This window comes from Cnephaeus nilssonii (assembly GCF_951640355.1).
Source record: "Cnephaeus nilssonii genome assembly, chromosome: 2".
NCBI classification, from domain to species: Eukaryota; Metazoa; Chordata; class Mammalia; order Chiroptera; family Vespertilionidae; genus Cnephaeus; species Cnephaeus nilssonii.
In genome coordinates this window covers 61,095,907-61,119,085 of record NC_137073.1, presented here as the reverse complement: position 1 = coordinate 61,119,085, position 23,179 = coordinate 61,095,907, and the positions used below count along the sequence as shown (strand labels likewise).

The 23,179-nt window shown below is 39.9% G+C and overlaps 1 protein-coding gene across 1 annotated transcript in view; it reads right to left on the bottom strand.

The window, feature by feature from the left end:
- ELL2 (elongation factor for RNA polymerase II 2) overlaps positions 1-23,179 on the bottom strand; it is an 82,649-nt gene that overhangs the window by 2,564 nt on the left and 56,906 nt on the right. The window contains exons 4-11 of the mRNA XM_079781389.1: positions 22,135-22,298; positions 15,674-15,933; positions 12,892-13,016; positions 12,659-12,746; positions 10,187-10,754; positions 5,174-5,240; positions 2,050-2,221; positions 31-75 (exon numbers count right to left, since the gene is read on the bottom strand). Coding sequence (XP_079637515.1) covers positions 31-75; positions 2,050-2,221; positions 5,174-5,240; positions 10,187-10,754; positions 12,659-12,746; positions 12,892-13,016; positions 15,674-15,933; positions 22,135-22,298 — 1,489 coding nt within the window. The remainder of the gene's footprint in view (positions 1-30; positions 76-2,049; positions 2,222-5,173; positions 5,241-10,186; positions 10,755-12,658; positions 12,747-12,891; positions 13,017-15,673; positions 15,934-22,134; positions 22,299-23,179) is intronic.

Sequence of the window (23,179 nt, the reverse complement as noted above, 5' to 3'; positions counted from 1 at the left end):
TGTCAGAAAACCAACAGTGATGATACCTACCTGCTTGATCTTTTGATATTCTTGTAAGACTTCTTCATGAACATTCTACAAAATTAAAAATTAGAAATCAGAAGAGAACTTTTTTTGTTTTCAATATATATAGTTAATACACATTTGAAAGGGTGTGGGGAAATATTGATGATGGGAATGTAAATCAGTACAATTACTAAGGAAGGTAATTTGGCAACTGTTATCAATACAGCAAATGCAAAACTGGCTTGGCACTTAGACTTCCTTTCCGATTTACTGGTGTCTGAGTGAAATGATGTGTGTGGAAGGTCACTTGCTGCAGCACTGCTTGTAAAGCAAAAGATAGTAAACAACATCTAAGTGTCCATTAATCCATGCAAAGGAATACTGAGAGCATTAAACAAGGAAGAAGTGTTTATGTACTTATATTTAAAAATTCTCTGAGATGCATTGTATTGTTCAGTTAAAAAAGCAAAGTGCAGAACAATTTATACAACTGACATCATTTGTTTAAAAGAAGGAAACAGAATATTATATTCTAAGAATTTCATTAATTCCAAGATGCATATTTCTTCTCATCTTAATGAAATCAGGTAAAAATGTATCATAGTTTAACTTACTTGAACATAACACAATAGTGTATCTTATCATTACACCTTTTAGATTTAATTATATATCGTATTTATGTGGATTTGCTTGTGTATATACCTCTTACACACACACACACATACATGCCTCTGAAAGAATACACTGGAAACCAGCACTACTGATTATCTCTAGGGGGGAAACCTGGGTGGCTGGGGAAAATGGCTAACCCTTAAGTATCATGTAACCTGATGTGCGATGGATCTAAGCAGGTTCCAAATGCTGACATTTATTCTGCACAAATCTATAGTCACCTCATTTTATGGATGGGGATTTTGAGGCAAGTTAAATAACTTGCCCAAGGTCACAAAAGTATTAAATGGTAGGAGCTTGGAACCAAACCCAGCATCTGGCTCTGGAGCTACTCCTAACCACCAAACAATCCTTGGAATATAATCATGCTACGCTGGTAAATAACTACATAGAAAACAACAAACCTGAAACACACATCACTGTCTTCTCGAATCCTCAAACACCAACTCCTCTGGCAAAATATATAAATCTAGGTGGCTTGTTTAAGAGAGTAAGGCCTCCTAATAGAAGTCATAATGGATATCTAGGGCACAGGCGCTCCCCTGTGGGAAAACTCATCCATTCTCTCGCTCGGTTCCTGTCAGAACAATGGCAGTGGGCCGGGATGGCGGCACCATCTATGCCTTGAAGTGCGACGAAGTTATCTGGTCTATGCAAGCAAGGAAACACTCGTTTATATTAATCCTTTTGCTAAGAACCATGAGAATACTCAGGTCAGGCTTCTGCTGTCTTTGAGCTGTAGTAATATTACCACTTAAAGTAGGAAAGTGAAAAGTGATCACTACCTGCTAACAAATGTCTGTCTCTGGAATAGCTGGAAGCACCATGTTTTTCTTCACTTAAACCTCAAACTTCTGTGGTATTAAGCCCCTTGTTATATTTTATGTCTACATCTTCCATATTCTATGCCAGACTGAGGCTATTTAAAAATTACTTAAATTATTGACTTGGAATTGCAGTTTTGGGGAACAGTGCCAGATCTGGAGCTGTAGCCTGAGTTGAGTTGACAATGCAATAAAATGCTTTGATGAATCCAAAATCCAACTTGTTTTCCTATTTATTTGTGTTTGGTATTCTTCGCAATACACTGCACATGTATTGCTGCAGCACTGTATGTATTAAGCATATATTACATGTTTTATACATATTATGTTAAATAGAAGGTTATTTTTTTCCACTGACAGAAATACAGGTTGAAGCACTAGTTCAAATATTTAGTTACCAGCTAACTTTAAATGGAAGCTAAAAGCTGCAGAGAAGCTGGTCAGCAAGAAGACCTACTCTGAAGGCTCACAGGATGCCTGGGGGTTGGGCCAGGCAGAGATAAAAGTAAAACATGAAAGTCAGCCGTCTATGAACAAATGCATTTACCTGATACTCTTTTGAGCCTGGAGAAAGGCGCTTTCGTTGTGCATCCAGTTTGATAAATCTTCTAGCTACGGTCTCCATTCTGGCATGCAAGGCCCTGTATTCATCATACTCCGCATTGAAGTCAGCCTTGTAATTCTGGCGTTGTTCATAGGAGACGATAGCAATATATTTTCTAATAAGGAAAACAGTATAAAAGATAGCCATGTCACTCCTTCCAAGACCTTCCAGGTGAAATTCTCCCACGAAGAGCTTAAGAGCTTCCATGAAGGAGAATTAGTTTAAAAAGACAGAGGGAATTATGCGGGAATCTGTCTTTAGGCCTTTCACACCTGCTGCCACCAAGGTGCCTCAGGCTTCCTCCCCTTCTCCCTTTCTGATTAGGCAAATATTTAAAATACAAAAGGGAAACTGTCCTTTAAAAAAATGACACAGTATAACCTGTGTAACAGAAAGGCAGTGTTGTGCTATTAGTCTAATTTACTTTCTTAATAAAAATGCCATAAAGCTGTTTTACTTTGGGGTATGAACACTTCTAGGGACCTGGTGAATGAAGACCATTTTCACAGAGTGTCAGTTTACTCAGTGGTAAGTAAATTAAACCAGCATTTTAATATTCATATTATTTGTTTGTGGATCCAGGGACTGGGATCACATCAGGGTCCTTTGCACTCTGTGCTTCTGTCGTGGAATGAAAATCCCTTGACTTTATTGAGATAAAAATTGAGATTTCAAAGCAATTTCAAACAGCCCCAGGGGGTGCATAATATTCTTCACTGTGGGAAAACCTTGGAGTTCAATCCTCTCCAAAATAGTTTCAGATAACTTTCCAGTTATATTTAAAATGTAACAGCACAGATACCTAGTTGGAAATGTGAGAAAAGTAATGCAGTGAGCAACCTTAATGTCCTCATTAATATTTTTATTCATGCTGAGTTAGGGCGGAGGTCCAATTTTCTAAGTATAATGGAGACTACGATAATGTGCTGTTTTAAAGCTGCCCTGCTGGTGTGTGTGCTGTAAAAGGAACACCGCCAGCCCAGCAAGGAAGCCATCCTTTCCAGATGGGGATGTCCTCACCGCGCTGCAGAGGGAGCCACTAGGGAGACAGTTCCTGGGACAGCATGTGAGGAGGTGGCTAAACAGATTGTGAAACTCAGGTTCATTCTGTTATGCAAAATACTCATTCTGCTTTCTCAAAACCACACTCTCAATATTTCATTTAATAAATTCCTTAGGAAAATTACAAACCGACCAACAGCTGTTTTGCTATTACAGAAGATTATTTGATTATACTGGCATTTTAACAAAAAGCATTTTACTATTTTTATCAAAAAGTATGATTTCTACAGTTGGTTCTTGATGCAGGAATGGAATAAAATTTTAAACAGTTTGGACAATTCACAACCAGAAGTAGAAGTATTCTTATTATATAAAAATTAGGAATACTGTAATTAAGTATGCATTATTCAGAAGTTGACCATTAAGGTTTTATAGTATGATCTTTCAATTTCTTATGAAAGCAAGTTAAGTTTAATTTTTATAGTTTTGGTAATTTTTCTGAAAATTCATGTTTCTCACCATTTTTAGAATTTTTTTTTGGTATATATACAAGACTTAGTTTTTTGTTAAAATAAATTGCTTTTACTTAAATAAAGCAAGCAATCACATAGCTTATGTATTTTTGTAATTTTTAAAGAGCTAAAAACATGATAAGGGTACAGAAATGCACTGATGAGGCAGATACATCATCAGTAAGTTAAAAAAAATTTTTAAATATAGAATTAACTGATTAAGTTGAAAAAACACAGCCTTACTCCCTGGGGTGAAGGTCAGAATTATTTTTCAGTCTCCCTACATGATCTGTCATATATAATAGGTATATATCACTAGGGCAAAAAAGAGAAATTCAGAATCCATCACGAGAGAAAGAGAGCACAGTCCTGCAGTTGCTGTTTGAGGGGGGTGACAACTTCCATAGCACTCGTAAGGAGAAACGGGCTTGCAGTTGGAGAAATGAACCCCCCATCATTGGTGGAGACAGGGGCTGTCCCCCAACCGACCCTTCCTGGGCCAACTCAGTGGTGCCTGCTTTTCAAAGCTCCTGCACAGAATCCAAAACCATACACTAATTCAGATGAGAAAGTACTAAATATGGCTTCTTTTTAGTTAAGAAGAGATGATAACCAGGCTTACAGTTTTCTGCTGTATCATTCGACAATAAATATAGCTTTCACACTACTGTTAAGCAAAAGTAACACATTTATGTATAAAATATTCTCTACTCCGAAAATGAACATTTCATGGGACATTGAGGGTTAAATAGCATAATTCAACTTTGTCCATCATGAGATGGTACTAAATTGAGAGAAACTATTCATACAGCCCAGATTCCATTTTCTATTCTACATTCAAGCTATTTTGCACGTTTGTTCATTTTTTAAGCTATCGACAGTCAGACCTGTTTGCTCTTTCACTCTCCATTTTCCCAGGCTCTTGCAACTTAATTATTTTCTTCTTAGGAAGCCTTTGAGTCTGTAAAAAAGCTAGAATTATGTGTCCAAGTTATAATTTCTGTGATAGCCAGTTACAAAAATGTCCCCAGCTCAGCGTTTAGCAACTTGTTGCCACAACAAGAAAAACATTGTAACCTGTAGTAAAGTGAGATGATCAAATTTTACTATTCTCTTAAAGTTAATTTGATAGCATAGCTTTGTTTAAACAAAATCAATCTATCTCTACTTTGTATTAACTGCAGAGGTTTAAGCACTTTATCAGTAACACATGCAGAGAAGGTCTGTGCATTGATAGACTGTCAGCTTTGAAGAGTCCGATCCCTGAAATCTTCCATAATCAAAAGCTTGGCCTGGCCCCGGAACAAAGGACAGGCTTCTCTATACTTAAAGCCCCCGAGCAGAGCTCTGAGCAGGGGGAGGCACAACCTGCTGAAGCCGACTGGGTGGATTTGGGACAAGCAGGCTTAATGGCAGCCTTTCAATGGCAGGGGTGGCTCCAGGACACTATTTCTGGAACTTCTTACTTTTCTGATTTGCAAATTATGGGAAAAGAATTTGCAAACTTTCTAAAATTAAACAGGTCTCTCTCAATGGCAGACATCTGAACTTACATCAAATAATCTGGGAGTTCAATTGTTGAAGAAGGCTCCATGGAGGCAGTGCAACCCTCTTTAACTCCTACGAAGAAAAAAATTCAAGTGTTCACCAACAGTATGGTTATAAAATGCCTATATTTATAAAATAGATCAGAAACATCTGGAACACTTTTCCTCAAATTCTCTTCTTCCATCTCAATAAGCAACAGTGAGCAAGGAATACAATTGAACACGAACAATGGAGGCCTATGACCAGCGCCAGCAGAACCGACGCCAGGCATTGAAAGCACCCTGGCTACTGCAGTGTCTGCACAATAAAGGAATTCCATCTTAACCCAAGGTCAATCTTCTATTCTTTCCGCAACAGTTGTGGCATCTGCCCAGCAATTCAAAGTCTGTGGTGGCAGATGCAGCCAGACAATGGGAGATAAAATTTTACATTAACATCTACTTTTCATAGGATTCAAACAAGGCAGATAAGACAGTGAAGTCAGGTAGCAGACTGCTTCGGTCACTGTATTTTTACTGCTACCCTTTTTGTATGCAGACAGTGGAATCGGGTAGGAAATTTTCCTGTCGCTTTAAAGTAATTTAAAATAAGTTATTACTTAACACCGACTTACACTTCTCTAATCACTAACCCTCATAATAGATTTGTTTTTAAAAGGACAAGTAAATAGATAAAGTGCTAGTCACTCAGAACTATGCTATGAAGTGTATAAAATCCCTCAGTATTTCATTTGTTTGAATGCACCATTTCCAGAAGGTATGTTTACACTGTTTACTTGAGTAATTTTTTATCATTCAAAGTAGAATTAAAGTAATAACTCAAGCCATAACCCTGCCTGCTGGCAAAACATACATGTTCAATATAAAACTAAAGTGAGTATTTGATAATTTTTTGGTTTAATATTTTAAAGGACAAAGTATATTAAACAAATTATGCAAACTCTGTGGACTTATTGTTCATGTACATGTACATATACAGATATATATATAGTAGTCCCCCATTAAGCATAGGTGATATGTTTCAAGACCCCCAGTGGGTGCCTAAAACCCCTGATAGTACCAAATCCCACATATACTGTTTTTCCTGTACACGCACACACTTTACAGCTTCACTTTGGCACATCTGAATTGCCAGCATCACTACTTCTGTGCGTGGGGCCATTATTAAGTAAAATAAGGGTTACTTGAACACAAGCCCTGTAATACAGAGACAGTCGATCTGATAACCCAGCCAACTCTAAGTGACTGTCAGGCAGGTAGTGTATACAGGGTGGGGACACTAGACAAAGGGGTGATTTGCCTCCTGGTCGGTACAAGGGAGACAGTATGAGATCTTATCACACTACTCAGAATGGCACACAATTTAAAACTTATGAACTGTTTATTTCTGCAATTTTGCATTTAATATTTTTTGTATCAAGGTTGACACTAGATACCTGAAACCACAGAAAACAAAACTGGAGATAAAGGGGACTACTGTATATTTGATTTACAGGGTAAAAGAGCTTGTTTCTACAACAGCCTTCGTCTTAAAGGAAAAGGCATCAAGTGCATGTCACCTGGCTTCTCCCCGACACAGACACCAACTAAGTTCCAACAAACAGGTACAGGGGATGTGGGTCTGACCTTTCCTCAGTGTAGGATAATCTCAATTGTCTTTGAAAGATGCCACATCCTCACTGAAGGATTCAGAAAGACAAAGTCCACTTCTCCAGGCCTCCAAGTTTAAGAAGGTTTCTACATCCTGGGACACAGTCCCCCCAGCACTAACCTCTGACTCAGAATCACCACCTGAGGGTGGGGAGTGTAGAGAGTGGGGCATACTCAGGGATCTGATGTACTAACTCTAAACAGGAGGTTGTATTACTTCTTGCCTTTCCTGACCTGTGTTCATACGACAATGTTTGAGGAAAAAAGCTTACACCTATCTCTTAGCCCACTATATAGTACGATAATGATGCCAATATTTCAACAGATATACCATGACATGCAATATATTCAATCCAGGTCAATAAAGGCACTATAACATACTATTCTATAATCAAACTTCTCACATGGTAAAAACAGTAGTTAAATCTAAGTATTATATACTTAAAATATTGAGGGCAAGTTTCAGAAAGACAATACTCCTTAAACTCTATTCATTAAAATAATTTTTCTAAAGTTGTATTTTCCTGGGGAATTTTGCCTTAGTTATGTTGGGTTTAAAATGAGCAGCAATGCTAAATGATGTGTTTGGGGTCTTCTATGTGCTGGCATGTATGACATTATGCTTTAGAAGACAACTCTTAAAAAAAAGAATCCAATTTTGTTATTAGGTTTTAAAAATCACTATATCCCAGGTAAGCAATCCTATTGGTTAGCTTTTCTTTAGAGGTAAAGCATTATGTTAAGCTTCTTTGGGTCTCTAGATATTTGGCTTTTAAAGCTCCAAATCTTGAAATGATTAATTTTACTAATAACAACTGATGGTAGTATACTCAAATTGCTTTTACTCTGAATGAAGATGATTTTATGAATCTGTAAATGTAATTTTACCTTGTCTGTTCTATAAAGAATTTGATATTTCCCCTGTGCTAATATTAATTAAAGCAAGGGTGACCCTGTTTCTTTGGCATAGAAGGAGATGAATATTTTTATTGCTAATCGTGTGCCTGGCTAAATCAGTTCAAGAATGGCATATAATAGGTCATGTTGAGGTTGCATAACACCATCACAGTATGGAAAAGGGCAGCAAAGTCCCCCTTCTTTAAAGGGGTCTTGAGTATGATAGGGTCATTTCCAAATGTCATTCACCATCTTATTAACAAACTAGAGGCTCTGCATGAATTCGTGCATGGGTGGGTCCGGCTGGCCCAGCCCCTATCAGGGTGGATCGGGGCCAGGCCTGTTGGAAGGAGGAGACGGTGGGTGGTTGGCTGGCTGGCCTGCCCTGATTGGGGCCCAATAAGGGCTGGGCCAGCTGAGGGGAGGGGCCGCAGGTGATTGGCCAGTGGGCCCCACCCCCGTCTGGGGTGTGGGGGGCCGATCTGGGGTGGGGCGAGGAGCTGCAGGAGGTTGGCTGGCAGGCCCCACCCCATATTGGAGTTGGGGGGGTCCATCAGGGGCGGGGCTGGCCAGGGAGAGGGGTTGTGGGCCAATCAGGGTGGCGGGGGCCCATTGGGGGTGGGGCGGGCCGATCAGGGGCAGGCCAATTGGGGGGAAGGGCCGTGGGGGGGGCGGTTGTTTATCGGGGTGGGAGAGTCTGATCAGGGGCGGGCTGGCCAGGGGGAGGGGCCGTGGGAGGTTGGCTGGCTGGCCCCACCCTCTGATCAGGTGGTTTGCTGGCCACAGTGGGTATCATAGCTACCAGTTGTTCCAGTGTTCTGGTTGCTGGCTTTTTATATATATACTAGAGGCCTGGTGCACAAAATTAGTGCACAGAGGGTGTGTGTCCCTCAGCCTAGTCTGCACCCTCTCCAATCTGGGATCCCTCTCACAATCCAGACTGCTGGCTCTCAACCACTCACCTGCCTGCCTGCCTGATTGCCCCTGCTTCTGCCCGCCAGCCTGATCACCCCCTAACCACTCCCCTGCCAGCCTTGATGTCTAACTGCTCCCCTGCTGGCCCAATTGCCCCTAACTGCCCTCCCCTGCAGGCCTGGTTGCCCCCAATTGCCCTCCCCTTCAGGCCTGGTCCCCCCCAAACTGCCCTCCCCTGCCAGCCTGGTTGCCCTAACTGCTCTCCCCTGCTGGCCTGGTTCCCCCCACCCCTCCCCTGCAGGTCTGGTCCCCCCCAACTGCCCTCCCCTGCAGGCCTGGGTTCCCCTCAACTACCCTCCTCTGCAGGCCTGTTTGCCCCCAACTGCCCTCTCTTGCAGGCCTGGTTCCCCCCAACTGCCCTCCCCTGCAGGTGAGGGTCCCCCCCCCAACTGTCCTTCCCTGCAGACCTGATCTCCCCCAACTGCCCTCCCTTGCATGTCTGGTCCCTCCCAACTGCCCTCCCCTGCTGGCCTGATCGCCCACAACTGCCCTCCCCTGCTGGCCATCTTGTGGCGTCCATCTTGTGTCCACATGGGGGCGGCCATCTTGTGTGTTGGAATGATGGTCAATTTGCATATTACTCTTTTATTAGATAGGACTAGAGGCCCAGCGCATGAAATTTGTGCATGGGTACAGTCCCTAGGCCTGGCCTGTGATCAAGGCCATCTTCCCTGGCTGCCCACGGCCGGCCCCGCCCCCCGCCACCAACTACCCCGGGTTCCCCTTTCACCATCAGGTGATCGGTGCCTGACAGCGGGGGGAAGGGACTGAGAGGTTGGTTGTTCCTGTCTGCTCATTGGCCCCACCCCTGCTGCAGGTCACCCTCTGTGTGTGGGGTGACTGGCAGGGCGGGGCCTTGGCCTGGTGCTGCCCGCATCCCCCGCCACCCACCCACAGTTCCCTGTTCACCATTAGATGATCAGAGCCTGCCGGCTGGGGAAAGAGACCAAGAGATGGTCAGTGCACCTCATAGTGACTGGGCCAGAGGTCATTCTGATCGTTCTGCCATTAGGGTCAATTTGCATATTACGCTTTTATTATATAGGAATAGAGGCCTGGTGCATGGGTGGGGACCGGCTGGCCTGCCCTAATTGGGGCCCCAGATCTGGGTGGGGGTCCCTGCTGAGGGGTAGGGCCAGCTGGGGCAAGGGGCCACTGGGGCGTTGCAGGCCTGCCACATTCCCGATTGGGGTGGGGGTCCCCGCTGGGGGCGGGCCGGCCTGGGCGAGGGGCCGCGGTGTTCTGGTCTCTGGTCATTCTGATCATGATGCTGTTATAGTCGCTGGCTTTTTATATATATAGATAGATATAGAAACCATATTTAATAGGTGTATAAAAAAAGACCAAAAAAAGCCTTCTCAAAACCACAATACTAAGATTAATAACTAAATGGAAGCTCCTTTGATACTATTATAAACAGCATAATCTCACACTTATATGACAGTCCCCTTTCCCATTAATTTACATGTGTAGTTGGTTTTTACAAGTATAAAATACCTTCATTGGAATCTGGACTGGAGTTGTTCAGCTTGGCAATTTCCTCATCTCCTTTAAGGTCCTCTTCCTTTTCCTCATTCATCTCAATGTCGTGTGTCTTTATTTGGTCCTTTTCCTTGTGTTTTTTAGACTTCTTTTTGGACTTTTTGTGAGACATTGAATGGTTTTCTTCCATAGGCTTTGGACACTTTAGTAGAACTGAATCAGAGGGTAAGGTTTCCAGAGAAGTCCTAGAGGTATATTTGTCTTGCTGGTCCTCACAGTTACTACTGTTTTGACTAAAACTGTCAACAGGTAGGTCTTGAGTCCCCCGGCCTTCTGGAGTGCTAGGGGAATTGGAGTTAGAATCTACAGTCTGAGGAGGGTTGGAGGCGGGCAGGTGGTTTGAAGGCAGTGGTGGAGCGGTGGGGATGGCAGCAGCTGCAGGGGGCGGCAGGAGGCCTGCAGATTTTTCACTGGTGGAATTCAAATGACCATTTAATGTTGGCGGCACTCTATTTGTCATGTGAGATATTCGAGCTTTTTTATTCATTAAAGGATCAATGAAATCTGACTCTAAAAGCCGTTTCTGGAGGGGGGAACAGAAAAAAATATGAGCCAGTTTGCACTAAAATTCAATATATGCATCCTTGGTTACCATAAGAACAACTGAATAATTTTATTCATACTTAAGTTTATCACTGGTGTCAAGTTAAACCTTTCTCCAAACTTAAGCAAGAACAAACAAACAAGCCACAAAAACACAAGTGACATAAATTCTTATGTCTAATGTAAAGAAGTAGAATCTGGCAAATACAGGGGTGGGCAAAAACAGGTTTACTGTGCCATGGTGACATTCTTGAGTTAATGAAGCTATTGTAATAATCATAAGCTGCATGTCTTTTTCCATATGAACAACTATAAACCTACTTTTGCCCACCCCTGTATATGTTCGTTGGAGTTCTTATCTTTTTTATCATACAGCCCCACCTGAAGTTCTTTGAGAGACTATTGCAATTTATGTGAATTACACCACTCAGGAGAGTACTAAACAGAAGTGGCCTCCTGACCTACTTATAATAAATGAGAGGAGGACGCAGTTTGTACCATCTCACTCTATCAGAACAGGGTTGGTAAAAGACAATAAGCCTACACTTAATCTCTAATGTAAGGTGCTCCAGTTATGAATATTTTGACTGTCATTTATTATTTCACCTGTCTGGAGATGGGAACAGTCAGCACCTTCAGAGTAATTTCTCCAAGTATCTCTGAAATACTATTCATTGTTGAAATATTATTCATTTTTTCCCCTTCACTGGATTAGAAAATAAGTCTTAATAACTGGTCCATAAAAATGATATGGAATTACTGTTTCAAACATTTTTAAAAAAACACTAAGATTAGCCTAATTCAGCAGCAACAATAGTATTTAAATTAAAAAGAAAATTCAGACAGTTGAAAAGTATAAAGCACACATCCAATGAAATACTGTGGCTTAAACTGCAGCTTGAGATAAAATAAGTTAATCACCCCATTAATTTAATCTGTTTTCAATTTAGCACCATTGATTTGGCACCCAGTATATAATCAGATCAGAAATATCAGCAGCTTCGTGGTAAGTGGCATTACAATTGAGGCTTCTATAGATAATGTACATGCAAGGTCAGAAATGCTTTTATTTTGTTCCTCCTCTGTTCCTCACAACAGGCTGCTAATATTTTCTGACATGAATAGCCTTTACCCAGAGCACGCTTACGGCTTGTCACACATCTGTCCTGCCTCTCTAATCCTTTGGAGGGGAGCGAAGAGAGAGGAGCACTCTGCCAGCAGTACTGGGATAAAGAGGTCTGTGCCACTGTCAGTCCCAAAGACCTGGGAAACAGAGTTCAAGGCTGGCCAGGCCCTCTGAGAACCAAGCAGACTTGAACTCTAATACTATCCAGGATCTCTGTACCTTTTTCTAAGACAAATTGAATTGCTTAGGGGAAACCAAGCCAAATTAAATTCTAATTGCAGCGTTCTGCTTGGGATCGAATTGAAATTGTTTTCAGAAAATAAAAATGGCAAGAATTTTTTGCTTGCTTATTTTAAAAACTTTTCCCCAAGAATATTTTTCTGGAACGTGTTTCAGGTAAAATTAAATATTTTCAATTTTCTATATAATATGAGACTACATATAGGTTTGGATAGGTCTTCAAGTTAGTGACCAAATGGAAAAGTAGATAATCTTACAACAAAATGTAAGCTTTAAAAATGGAAAAGCAAGGTAAACATTAAGTACTTTGACAAGAACTGTAGTACAGTGGAGAAGAGTTCTGGGCTGAGAGCTGGTACCTGAATTCCAGACCGAGTTCTGCCATAAACTAGCGATGTGAGTTTGGGCAGACAAGCTAAGCATTTTCTGTGGCCTCACTTCCCTCACATATAAATAGAGGAACTGAACTAGATGCCCCAAGGTCCGCTTAGGACTATGACTGTAATTCTATGCAATACCTGAGGAGAAGACGCAATGTCTCTACTGGAACATACAGGAGATTCTGAACGCCTGGTGCTGGCAGCATTCTGAGATGGATTTAGTTTTCTGTAAAGGACACACATGTTCCAGTTATGGAGAGAATTTTCATGATAGAAAGCTTACCCTTGCTTCTCTTTTCCCAGCTCAACACTAAAATAACAATGACTAAAATAATCTTATATGCATCATTTTTAAAGGAAAAGAAACTTACTTTGAGAGCACGAACTCTAATGAACGTCTGTCAGTTTCATTGTATCCAGGCCAGTCTCTCTGGAGCTCTTTGAAAACATAATCCTTTAAGGTATACGAGAGGTCCTTAGGATTCAGATTAGCTACCTGATACATGGTGTGAAAATGGAACAGAACATTAGATTCTTTTGCTCTTTCCTAACCTAAAACAGGTAACCTTTTGGAGTTATATTGAAAATAACTGCATCAATTGGCCACAGAGGGACTGCTCGTTTTGCATATACCTGATCTCAATAAATGCTGTTCAACTTTATTTGGGGAATTAAAACTTTATGTAAATAGCTAAAAAAAATTTCCCCCTAAATGGCCACCGCACTTGTCATATTTCTAATCAAATAGTAAGCCCACATTAGGCAAAAAGTAGAGGAAGATTTTTTAAAATAAATTTTTTCTAGTCAAAGGAATCCAAAAACAGTTATATTATCAACATCACTGTTATCATTATTATCTACTTTGATTCCTTAGTCACTTGTATTAAGTAGAAATCAAGTAGTGCCCAAATGTTAGGTTACAAACTTTCCCTTCAGTAATCAACAGAAATTACCTCCATAAATAGTATCAATTTTGACAACTTTGTCATTTTCTTGGATAATAAGAACCATTTATTCAAAGTCTTTGAAATTCCAAAAAATGGAAACAAACCAAAATAACTCTCAAATGACATACAATTACTGTTATTAGCCTGCCAGTTTATTCCCAAGTGTAATCTTTTCTTATCCCCTAACTACAATTCCTAGAGTGTCCAGGCCTAAATTCTATTAACAACACAAATGTACTGATTGAGGAATCAAACTGAGAGTCGTTTTTAAGGCTGGCAGAAAAGTATTCCTCTTGTCAATTCCTACCAGAAAGGCTTTCTTTTTAATAACTTGACTTCTGTGTAAGTACTATTAAATATAGTAGGATAGTATATGCTTTCCTCACAGCTCGGCAGAATCCTAAAAACCCAGGGTCTGTAAAGACCGACTGAAGGCTGGACCGAACACCAGAAGTCAGTCCTGCAGTCAGTGCTAGGTTGCCGTGGCGACTAGGCACTGACTGCTGCCGGTGCGGGCATAGCAACCTAGCACTGACTGCCGACAGGGCTGCAGATCAGGCCCAAAGAGAGGCCAGGAGAGAAGCAGGGTCTGATCTGCAGCCTCCGTGGCAGCTGTTGATTAGCCGTTGCCTCTCTCTTTCTCTCCGGGCTTCACCAGCAGCTGCACCTCTGTTTCTCTCTGGGCCTCCATGGGGGCTGCTGATCAGCCCCGCCTCTCTGATCAGGCCTGGAGATAGGCCCAGAGATGCTTACTGGCATAGAAACCGACCAATCAGAACCAAATCTGGGTGAACTGTGAGGAGCCAATGGCTGCCTAGGCGGGGAAGCTTTTGATGCTGACTGGCATAGAAATTGACCAATCAGAACCAAACTTGCTGGCAGGAGAGGGCAGTTGGGGGGCAAGATCAGGCTGGCAGGGGAGGGCAGTTAGGGGCAATCAGGCAGGCAGGCAGAGGGGTTAGGGGCAATCAGGCAGGCAGGCAGGTGAGCGGTTAGGAGCCAGCAGTCCCAAATTGCGAGAGGGATGTCAGGAATCAGGCCTAAACCGGCAGTTGGACATCCCCCAAAGGGTCCCTGATTGGAGAGGGTGCAGGCTGGGCTGAGGGAACCCCCCACCCCATGCACGAATTTCGTGCACCGAGGCACTAGTACTAATATGTTAATATTGTCACAAAGTAGGTAACGGTAGGCTTATCTTAAAATTTAAATTTGCAAATAAACTGACATGAGATACAATCAGACTTCTCAAAGTTAAATAATATAACAATCCTTAGAGTTCCTATTATCTGGGGTACTACACATGCTAATAACACCCCAAAACTAAAGATTATGCTTTTACTCTCTCATAAGAGTTAGTATCATGCCTTTAATGTAAGACAGAATAGATAAAAATAGACTTAAAAGTGTTATTCTTTGAATAATAGATGAAAACCTGCAGGGTTTTTTGTGTTTTTTTTTTAATGATGAAATTTAAGAACAACTTTGGAAATGTTTCTGCTTTAGAAAAAAAGATCACATATGGACTACCATCTATGGTAGATTTGAATGTTAATCAACATTTATGACCCAAAGTCAGTATAAAAAATATAGGAAGTTCCAAACCATTGACTTTAACTAAATTTATGACCTACTTTTACAATTAAGCTTGTGATTATAAGATAACTGATCAGAACTAGTACTTTATACACTCATATCCTTTAATGAAGACAAGTGATCTCAACCTACGCAATGGTAGTATACCAGGCAAGACACAAACTATGTAGTAGGTAAAAATATTCTAGTTTATACCAACTAAAGCCTGGTAATACATTGTACAACTTCACCTATATAAACCAATAAAAATTATGACAATCATTTAGGTGATTCAATATTAAAAACAGACAATGAGAGAGTCTTGCTTACTTTTTTAAAATAAAATTTCAAGGCAAAGTTTATTTAACCCAAATGAAGATAATGACTCAAAACTTATATTGTTTAACAACTCAGAAGCCTCTAACTTATAAATCCTAGTATAAATGCCTACATTTCAATTAGTTTTTAATTGTTTAAACAAATGCTTTAACATAATATTCAGGAGTTATATTTCATGTAGCAAAAATGATCCTGAACTTTCTCTACCTCAATAATAATAATGGTTACAGCAAAAAAAGCCTTCTTAAATGAACTTCTCAATAAGAAGGTAGGTGGAAGGAACTGTTGTTCTTACCTGTTGCAGAATTGCTCCGAGAGAGTTCTTGTCTTTTTGATTGACACCATCTTTCTGCAGTCGAGCCAGCAGCTCAGGTTTCTTGTAGGCCTTCAGTGCCAGTAAGTGAATCACCCTGTCCCTATATGGCCGCTGAGAAACACTGCTGCTGCCGTGTGTCTTTCGAATCGTATTTGCAGGGTTCATGGGGGTTGACCGTTTCCTCTCAGGCACTGCATCTGATAGAGCTTGAGGTGCTTTCCGAATCTGCACTCTTTTCCCTACAGTCCAGTGGAAACGACATTTGTTACACATTTGTGGGTAATAATATGAATTATTTGATTTCATATTAAAATATGAAATTTTTTGATGAAATCATTTATTGAAATAAATATTTATTATAAAAGTATTTTGGCCACTTAGCTATGCATTGATAATAATTAGTGACACACATCATAGCAACAAAGTGGAAATTTTAAGGATGTAGGTATTTGATGTTAAATGGAAATTTACAGAACTTAAACATTTTACATATTATTTCTAAAATTACACCTAGAAAAGGAAAATTAGAATGAAACTGAATAAGACCCTCATTTTATAATGTCTGAGGTGTAATCTTATAACTCATTTAATATACTCTAAGGCCCTAACTGCTCACTCTGGTTAAAGAATGGAAACAACTGATAGTGACATACAATGAGGGGCAACTGCTTTAGGTACAAGTTTAGCAACTAGAAATAATGACTAAGTAAAAGAAGTCATTTAAGTGCTATGGTCTAGGGTGAAAATGGCTGGCTTAATGGGGCAGGAGATTTACTGAATAATTCTGTCCATGCTAGGCTCCGGAGGCCTGGCCAGAGGGACTGTTTGAAACCATCCTACCGAAGGTAAAGGGGAAAGGATGAACATGTCACTAGCTCTTATTGTTCTTTACTATCTGGACTTAACTAATTTTAAATATCAGATCAAAATACTGCACAACTAAGGAATTCAACATTAAAGGGATATTGTCCCACAATAAGAAAAGCTGTTAAATTAGGGTGCAATTAGAGTTTTGGAATTAGATTTATATCTGGTTTCTGAATTTTTCTTAATTTAGAGACGGCTAGATCAAAGTCAGATGGGCTGGGAACAAACTGGTGATCATGCACCAGTTATGTGTTGGGGAGGGCACTGCTTTCAATGGGATAAGCTCAATGGTAAAGTGCTCTCTTAGCATCTGGAGGATTCTATGATAAATACCCAAGTTTTCCTACTTGTACTTCTTTGCGGAAAGGTTTCATGGACAAATGCCTAATGTCCACTGTTGCTTCATGTTAGGCTGCAAGCTCCATGCAGGCAGGGCTGTGGCTGCTTTGTCCCTCAGCAGACCTTGATTCAGAATGTAATGGCTAGCAAAGTGAAAGACTAGCAAAGTGTCAAAGTGAAGAAAGCAAGAGAACAATTAGATAGTAGAGAAGCCAGAATCAAAACGGTGTGTGTTCCCACACTGCCAGACTGCAAGAATGGAAAGACATTGAAATTTCTAAAATGGCAAATGCAAACCTCTCAATCCACCATTTCTCAGTTGCAATAGTGTTAACAAACAGTACTATTCCCTGAATTTTTAATAGAAATTTGGAAGTGGGGGGAGAGAAAGAATTGGGGTCACAAAAGTTTAGGAAATGCTATAAATTTCAAACTCCCTTCCCCTTGAAACCTTTTTAACTTACTCTGACCCAAACAAGATTACTGTGGAGTACCCCCACCCCTATTTCCTAGGGAGGGAGGTGGGCAGAGAATGTTTAGTTAAGCTCAACACACTATGATTGGTCATTTAGAATTAATTCAAGCCACAAGACAGGCAAATAAAATTGAAAACACAAAGTGACAGTACTACCTCTGTGTTCTGGGCTATCTTACTCTTCTGTACGTTTGATCCTACCTCTGATCCTCAGTCTCAGGAGAACCCCAACGTCTCCTGAGTTTACCCGCACCCCTCCCTGAAGCAGACATAGAGCAGACAAATGAGGCTCACTCTGCCCTTAAGAGGGGTATAAGTATCATGTTTGAATAGAAAATAGAATCTGGACAGGGATATGACAGTGTTAGAGTCACCTAGGGCTTAATGTGAGACTGTCATCCATCAGTCCATGAATCTCTTCACTTTTCTTTTAAATTGCCAGTCATGAGGTAACCCATTTCTTTCAAATGCTGAAAGAACAATCCAGCCACACTGGGCCAATTAGTTTTATGCAAAAAATTACTTGCTCACTGACTCGCGATCAATTTGTGCCTATTCAACTAGGAAGGAGTCCTCTGGTTAAGGTTAGAGAGCCTACAGATTAGTGCTGTAAGTAGTTAAAGAGTTCAGATGCTAAAGAAAATGAAGAAAAAAAAATAAAGCTGGAAAATGTCAGGGTCAAAGTGGACGGAAGAAAAGCTTTATTTTTATTTCTTACATTTGCCTCAGAAAAGCCCTTTTAATAAAGCCTATGGGAGAACCTAATTCTCTTCCCAGACGCAACCGCTAATCAATTCCCTGGGCTCCTTACATAAACAGCAGCAGTAGGCCTGATAGGGTTGGGTAATCTAGGACTATATCTAAACTGTTGTTTCATAACAAGGGGTTCACTTCTAGCTTCTCCATTTAATGAGATGGTAGAAGTATCTATCCCTTCATCTAATGGCTGAGTAAATCGGAAGGTAAATCTTTAAACAGTACATCAGAAAGACAGCAGGGATTGTAGCCATCTCCTGCAGTTGTTTTTCTGTTCTGTGGAATCTGACCAGAAGCGCTGACAACACTGACCCAAGACTTTAAAACACTGGTAGGACTTTGATGATGGTGTGACTGCCATGGTTAAATACATACTCCACTGCAGTGGAATCCATCTCCACCATGTGGCATTTGTGATCACTTTTCAAAGGATTTACTATCAAAATACATTTACACAACAGATACAAACTGTTAGAACTACAAAGAACCTAGATGTATGTAGTTCAAATCCCCATAATTATTATTTGAGAAAATTAAGGTCCACAGAGGTGAAATGATTTGTCCGAGGTCACTCAAACACGCATTAACTCATAAGAAATGAGGAGGATGGGGGCAGAAGTTAGGAACGTTGGGAACAGAACCTGAGAAATTAGATTGGTTGGGTTGTTTTCTATACCTAAATAAATATTAGCATTATAAAATTTTGTAATTCAGTACAATTCTAGAATTTTGGTAGGAGTCACTGAGCAGACTTAAGATACTAGTACACTTGAAGCAATGGTAGTGATTTTTCTTTCCTTTTTAACAAACAGAAGGATTATAACACAACAGTGCTTACCACTGATATAAATGCCATGACTCGAAGTAGAAATTGACTGAAGAAATAATGTTTTCTACTGCACTTCTCCAGGCAAAATAGGTTTTTGTTCTTTTCAGCCCTCAAGAGGCTTTCCAAAGCTCATATTCTTGGGTGACTAAGCCAGGTGACCCCTAGGAATGCATTCCCTTAAACTTGGCCTGTGCCCTAATTCAACCGACAGAGGCCAGGCCTGGCATTATGCCACCATAATCCTACAGTGGGACCAGCATTATTCCCATTTATCCTCTAGCTAGGCTGACACTGTTGAAAGAAACCTTATTCTTCAGGTACCTCTAAGTTGGCATAAGTGAACTTTTGGTGTCATTTTATATGATATATTCAATTATGAATTAAAGAGGTATCTCCTATTGTCTTAAGAAAATAACATGTTAGTGAGGCCAAATTCATATCATTTGCTACTTGCTGATACCAACAACTTGATATATAAAAGGAGAGGTGGAGAGGTAATCATAATCTACTTCATAGGGTGGTTGAGACATGTAAAATGCTAACCAGTGCCTTAAGCATCACAAGTACTCAATAAGGGCTGGGTAATATTAATAGTGAAGGGTGACTGATTGCATTTTAGAGAGCTGAATGAGTCAGATAGTTTTGAGATACTGAAAAAAGCAGAAAGATATACATTGAGATACATAGAAGGAAAGAAACATGGTAAAGGACTAATGATGGATAAAATTAAAAGAAAAAAATCAAAACATGGGATAACAAAGAACAGTAAAAAATATATAAAAAACAACAATAACTGAAAAGCCCATCTGGATACTAGTCTTTTGCTCCCCTCAGTTCAGAGTTGATGAGACTTTTCTTAAGAGTAGCTTGTCCAGTTTTGAACTTTGAGGTGAAGAATTGGAGGTAGTACAGAGGAAAGCAATAAAAATAATTAAAGGGTTGGGATACAGGCCATATTAAGAAAAGTTAAAAGGAGCTGGGGTTATTTGACCTAGAGAATAAAAGGCTGAGGAGGTTAATGACAAGATTCAAGACCAGAGAAAAATACTGTGCTGTGATGGTGAGTGGCTGGGGCACTGAGGACACAGCACAGAGGAGAAGACTCGACAGAGCACTCGGCCTGGCAGAGGCCACTGCAGGGCTCCCGATGTGGGAACATGTGTGCAAAGAGGGGGGCCAGCTCTTCTTTGAATGGCGTAGATGTAATGTGGTTCAGATTAAAACTTAGGTAACCTAAAATCTTATGTGGGCCACTCCCAAAAATATAAATCATTTGTAGTGCCTGTAAGAAACCTTGCAAATTCTAAAATCCCCATACCATTATGGAGTATATGGTCTATGGCAGTGGTCGGCAAACCGCGGCTCACGAGCCACATGCGGCTCTTTGGCCCCTTGAGTGTGGCTCTTCCACAAAATACCACGTGCGGGTGCGCACGTACAGTGCGACTGAAACTTCATGGCCCATGAAGTCGGTTTCGGCCTGGATGAGTCTATTTTGAAGAAGTGGTTCTAACGCCGAGTCACACTCAAGAGGCCAAAGAGCCGCATGTGGCTTGCGAGCCACGGTTTGCCGACCACTGGTCTATGGGGTTCTGGGTGTTAAAAAGTCTGTTGTGTAAACTGCAAATGAACTGTACCTGAGCCTATCGAAACAAACAAAAACACAGGGACATAGGGGGCACCCAAGGATCATTCAATGGAAAAGTGTAGTAATCGTTGCTGACTTTCCAGCTTTGGAATAATTCAACATAAGGTTTTTCAGCTAGTTATACTGGGAGGGAAAAACTGATTTTGATGGCTTGAGTCTTCTATTCCTTTGTCAAACACACCATTTGTCTCACTATTTCTAAAATGGTGGTAGTGGACAGTAAAAAAATATATATATATTTAAAGTGACAGGGATAGCAAATTCATAGTTTGTACTTAAATATAAATGCAGCAGATCTTGTGCATTTTAAAAATAATTTTGGATTTAGCCAGCTAATACAGAAAGTTAAGTAAGGATAAAAGAGAAAGAAAGGGGGTTGGAAGTTGCTACCTCACTCAGCAACAAAGGGAAGGTGAAAAATCTCATTGCTGGTAACTTACTGGGCAGGGAACTGGACCCCATGGGTATAGATATGAATTGTTGTTAAACCAAACTAAATGTATCTAAGCTAAGCACCAGGTCCCAAGAGCACTGGCTTTGTTCCAAAGAAATACTTATTAAAGACACTAGTGGAGCTTCTCAAAGCTGATTGTATTGTAGTTAGGTCAGCAATGGGAAAATTACAGAAGCAGGATTCTAACAAACTATGGAAATATATTGATTAAGAGATGTGGTTCTTCAAGAGACTATTTTTGTGAGCATTTGTTTCCAAATTAATATCCTTTCATCATTTACTATCCAGTGACTTATGTTACTAAACTGACCAAAGCCTCAAAGAGTTCATTCTCTCTCTTGACAATTCCCTTTATTACTGTTAACCGTCACTGTGAATGAACCCTAAAATTGTTAGGGTCACTGCTCATAAAGGAGAGACTCATCTTGCTGGTCTGGTCTTCCTTCCCTTCAATCTGATGCATATGAGTGAACTGATGATAAACATAATGGAAGTGGGGCAGGCTCTTAATTAATGGATGAGGATGAGGATCCATAAATGACATCACAATTGAGGTACGAAGGAGGCATAACCCTAATGCTTGCTATAAGCACATCTTATACTTTTGTAATAAAATTCACTATTATGCAAAGATCCTCTGAAAATGGAAGCAAAAGCTACAACAAAAAGATGATCAATTCATAAATCCTACCAAAAGATTTTTGTAAAAATAATCCTACAAAAGTGCAAAATAATCTGCCATTGAAATTACATCATCCAATGACAAAGAAAACACAATGGTACCATTCTTACAAACTCACATAGTAAAATAACTTGACCAGATCCCAATATTATAAAATAGTAACCAATATCCAACATAGAATTCAGATTTATGAAAGAAATAAAAGCTTTAAATCTGTTCTTCAATTAACCAGTAGTCTGAAGAGAACAAATGATTTTTGACCATGTTATCTAAAATGTACTGAAAAATAATTTTTGTGTTTTCATGAAATTAATATTACCAGTATTTACCTACAGTGATCTTGCAATATTCCCATCAATCAGCGAGAAGAAGAAAGATATCTATACAAACCTACATATGGTCCACCAGGTTTAATAACTTTTGTGCTTCGGTTGCGGGATTCCTCCTCAGCCTGGGTCATTCTTTCTCGTGTCATCTGATACGAGTCGTTTGTTGCACACACTGTAATTTTATCTTGTATAAATCCCAGGCAATTGAGCTGGGAGGCTCCAGAGCTGTCAAGTAAGGCGATGGCTTTGTTAGACGTGCCTCATTTTGTATAATAAAGTACAAGAAAGAATTGTACAATCCTAAAATCAGTAGCCCAAATAAGAACTGAAATCCTAAAATAACTAATATTAGTAATTTTTAACTGTAAAGATTATTTAAAATATTTGAGTTTCTCTTCATTTCATGTCACTTTTTTTATTATTATTATTGTGACTAGAGTGGATGAAGTGAGCTCTCAGAGATCAAATCCATGAAATTTTTTGGGAAAATCAGCATTTGGAGTGAATACCAGAATCTTGATAGGCACTATAGTTTTTTCATTTAACAGTCAAATATTTTTAAGAATTAGCTACCACTGATATGAGAAATGTTAAAAGTTCACTTTTAGTGGAACCATAATATACATGGTTGATAGAAAGACCAAATGAAACAAACACACCACAATTCTTTTGATTATTAATAAGATATTAATTTTAAAGCTAAAATACTGCCACATTAAAACTTTATTAGTATTAGCCCAAAGATTCTAAACATTTGTAGAATTTATATTTAACGTGTTGTTAAATCTCTATATAAGCTGACCTATTTATATAGCAAATATTGAAGAAAATACTGGATAAGAGATTTTTGTCAGAAATAATTACCATGGCCTTAAAACAGATTGGACTATAAAAGTAAGGAAAATGCCATTGTAGCTCTGATACTCGATTTCCAAACTTACTTGAAAATAGCTTTGCTATAATGCTAAAAATTAAGTTAATAAAAATTTTGTAAATTGCTAATAACTGTACAATACTTTCAAAAAATCAGTTCATTCATCTCATAAATATTTATGGAGCAGGGACTGCATGCCAGCAATGTGTGAGTACACAGGCTATGACAAGGA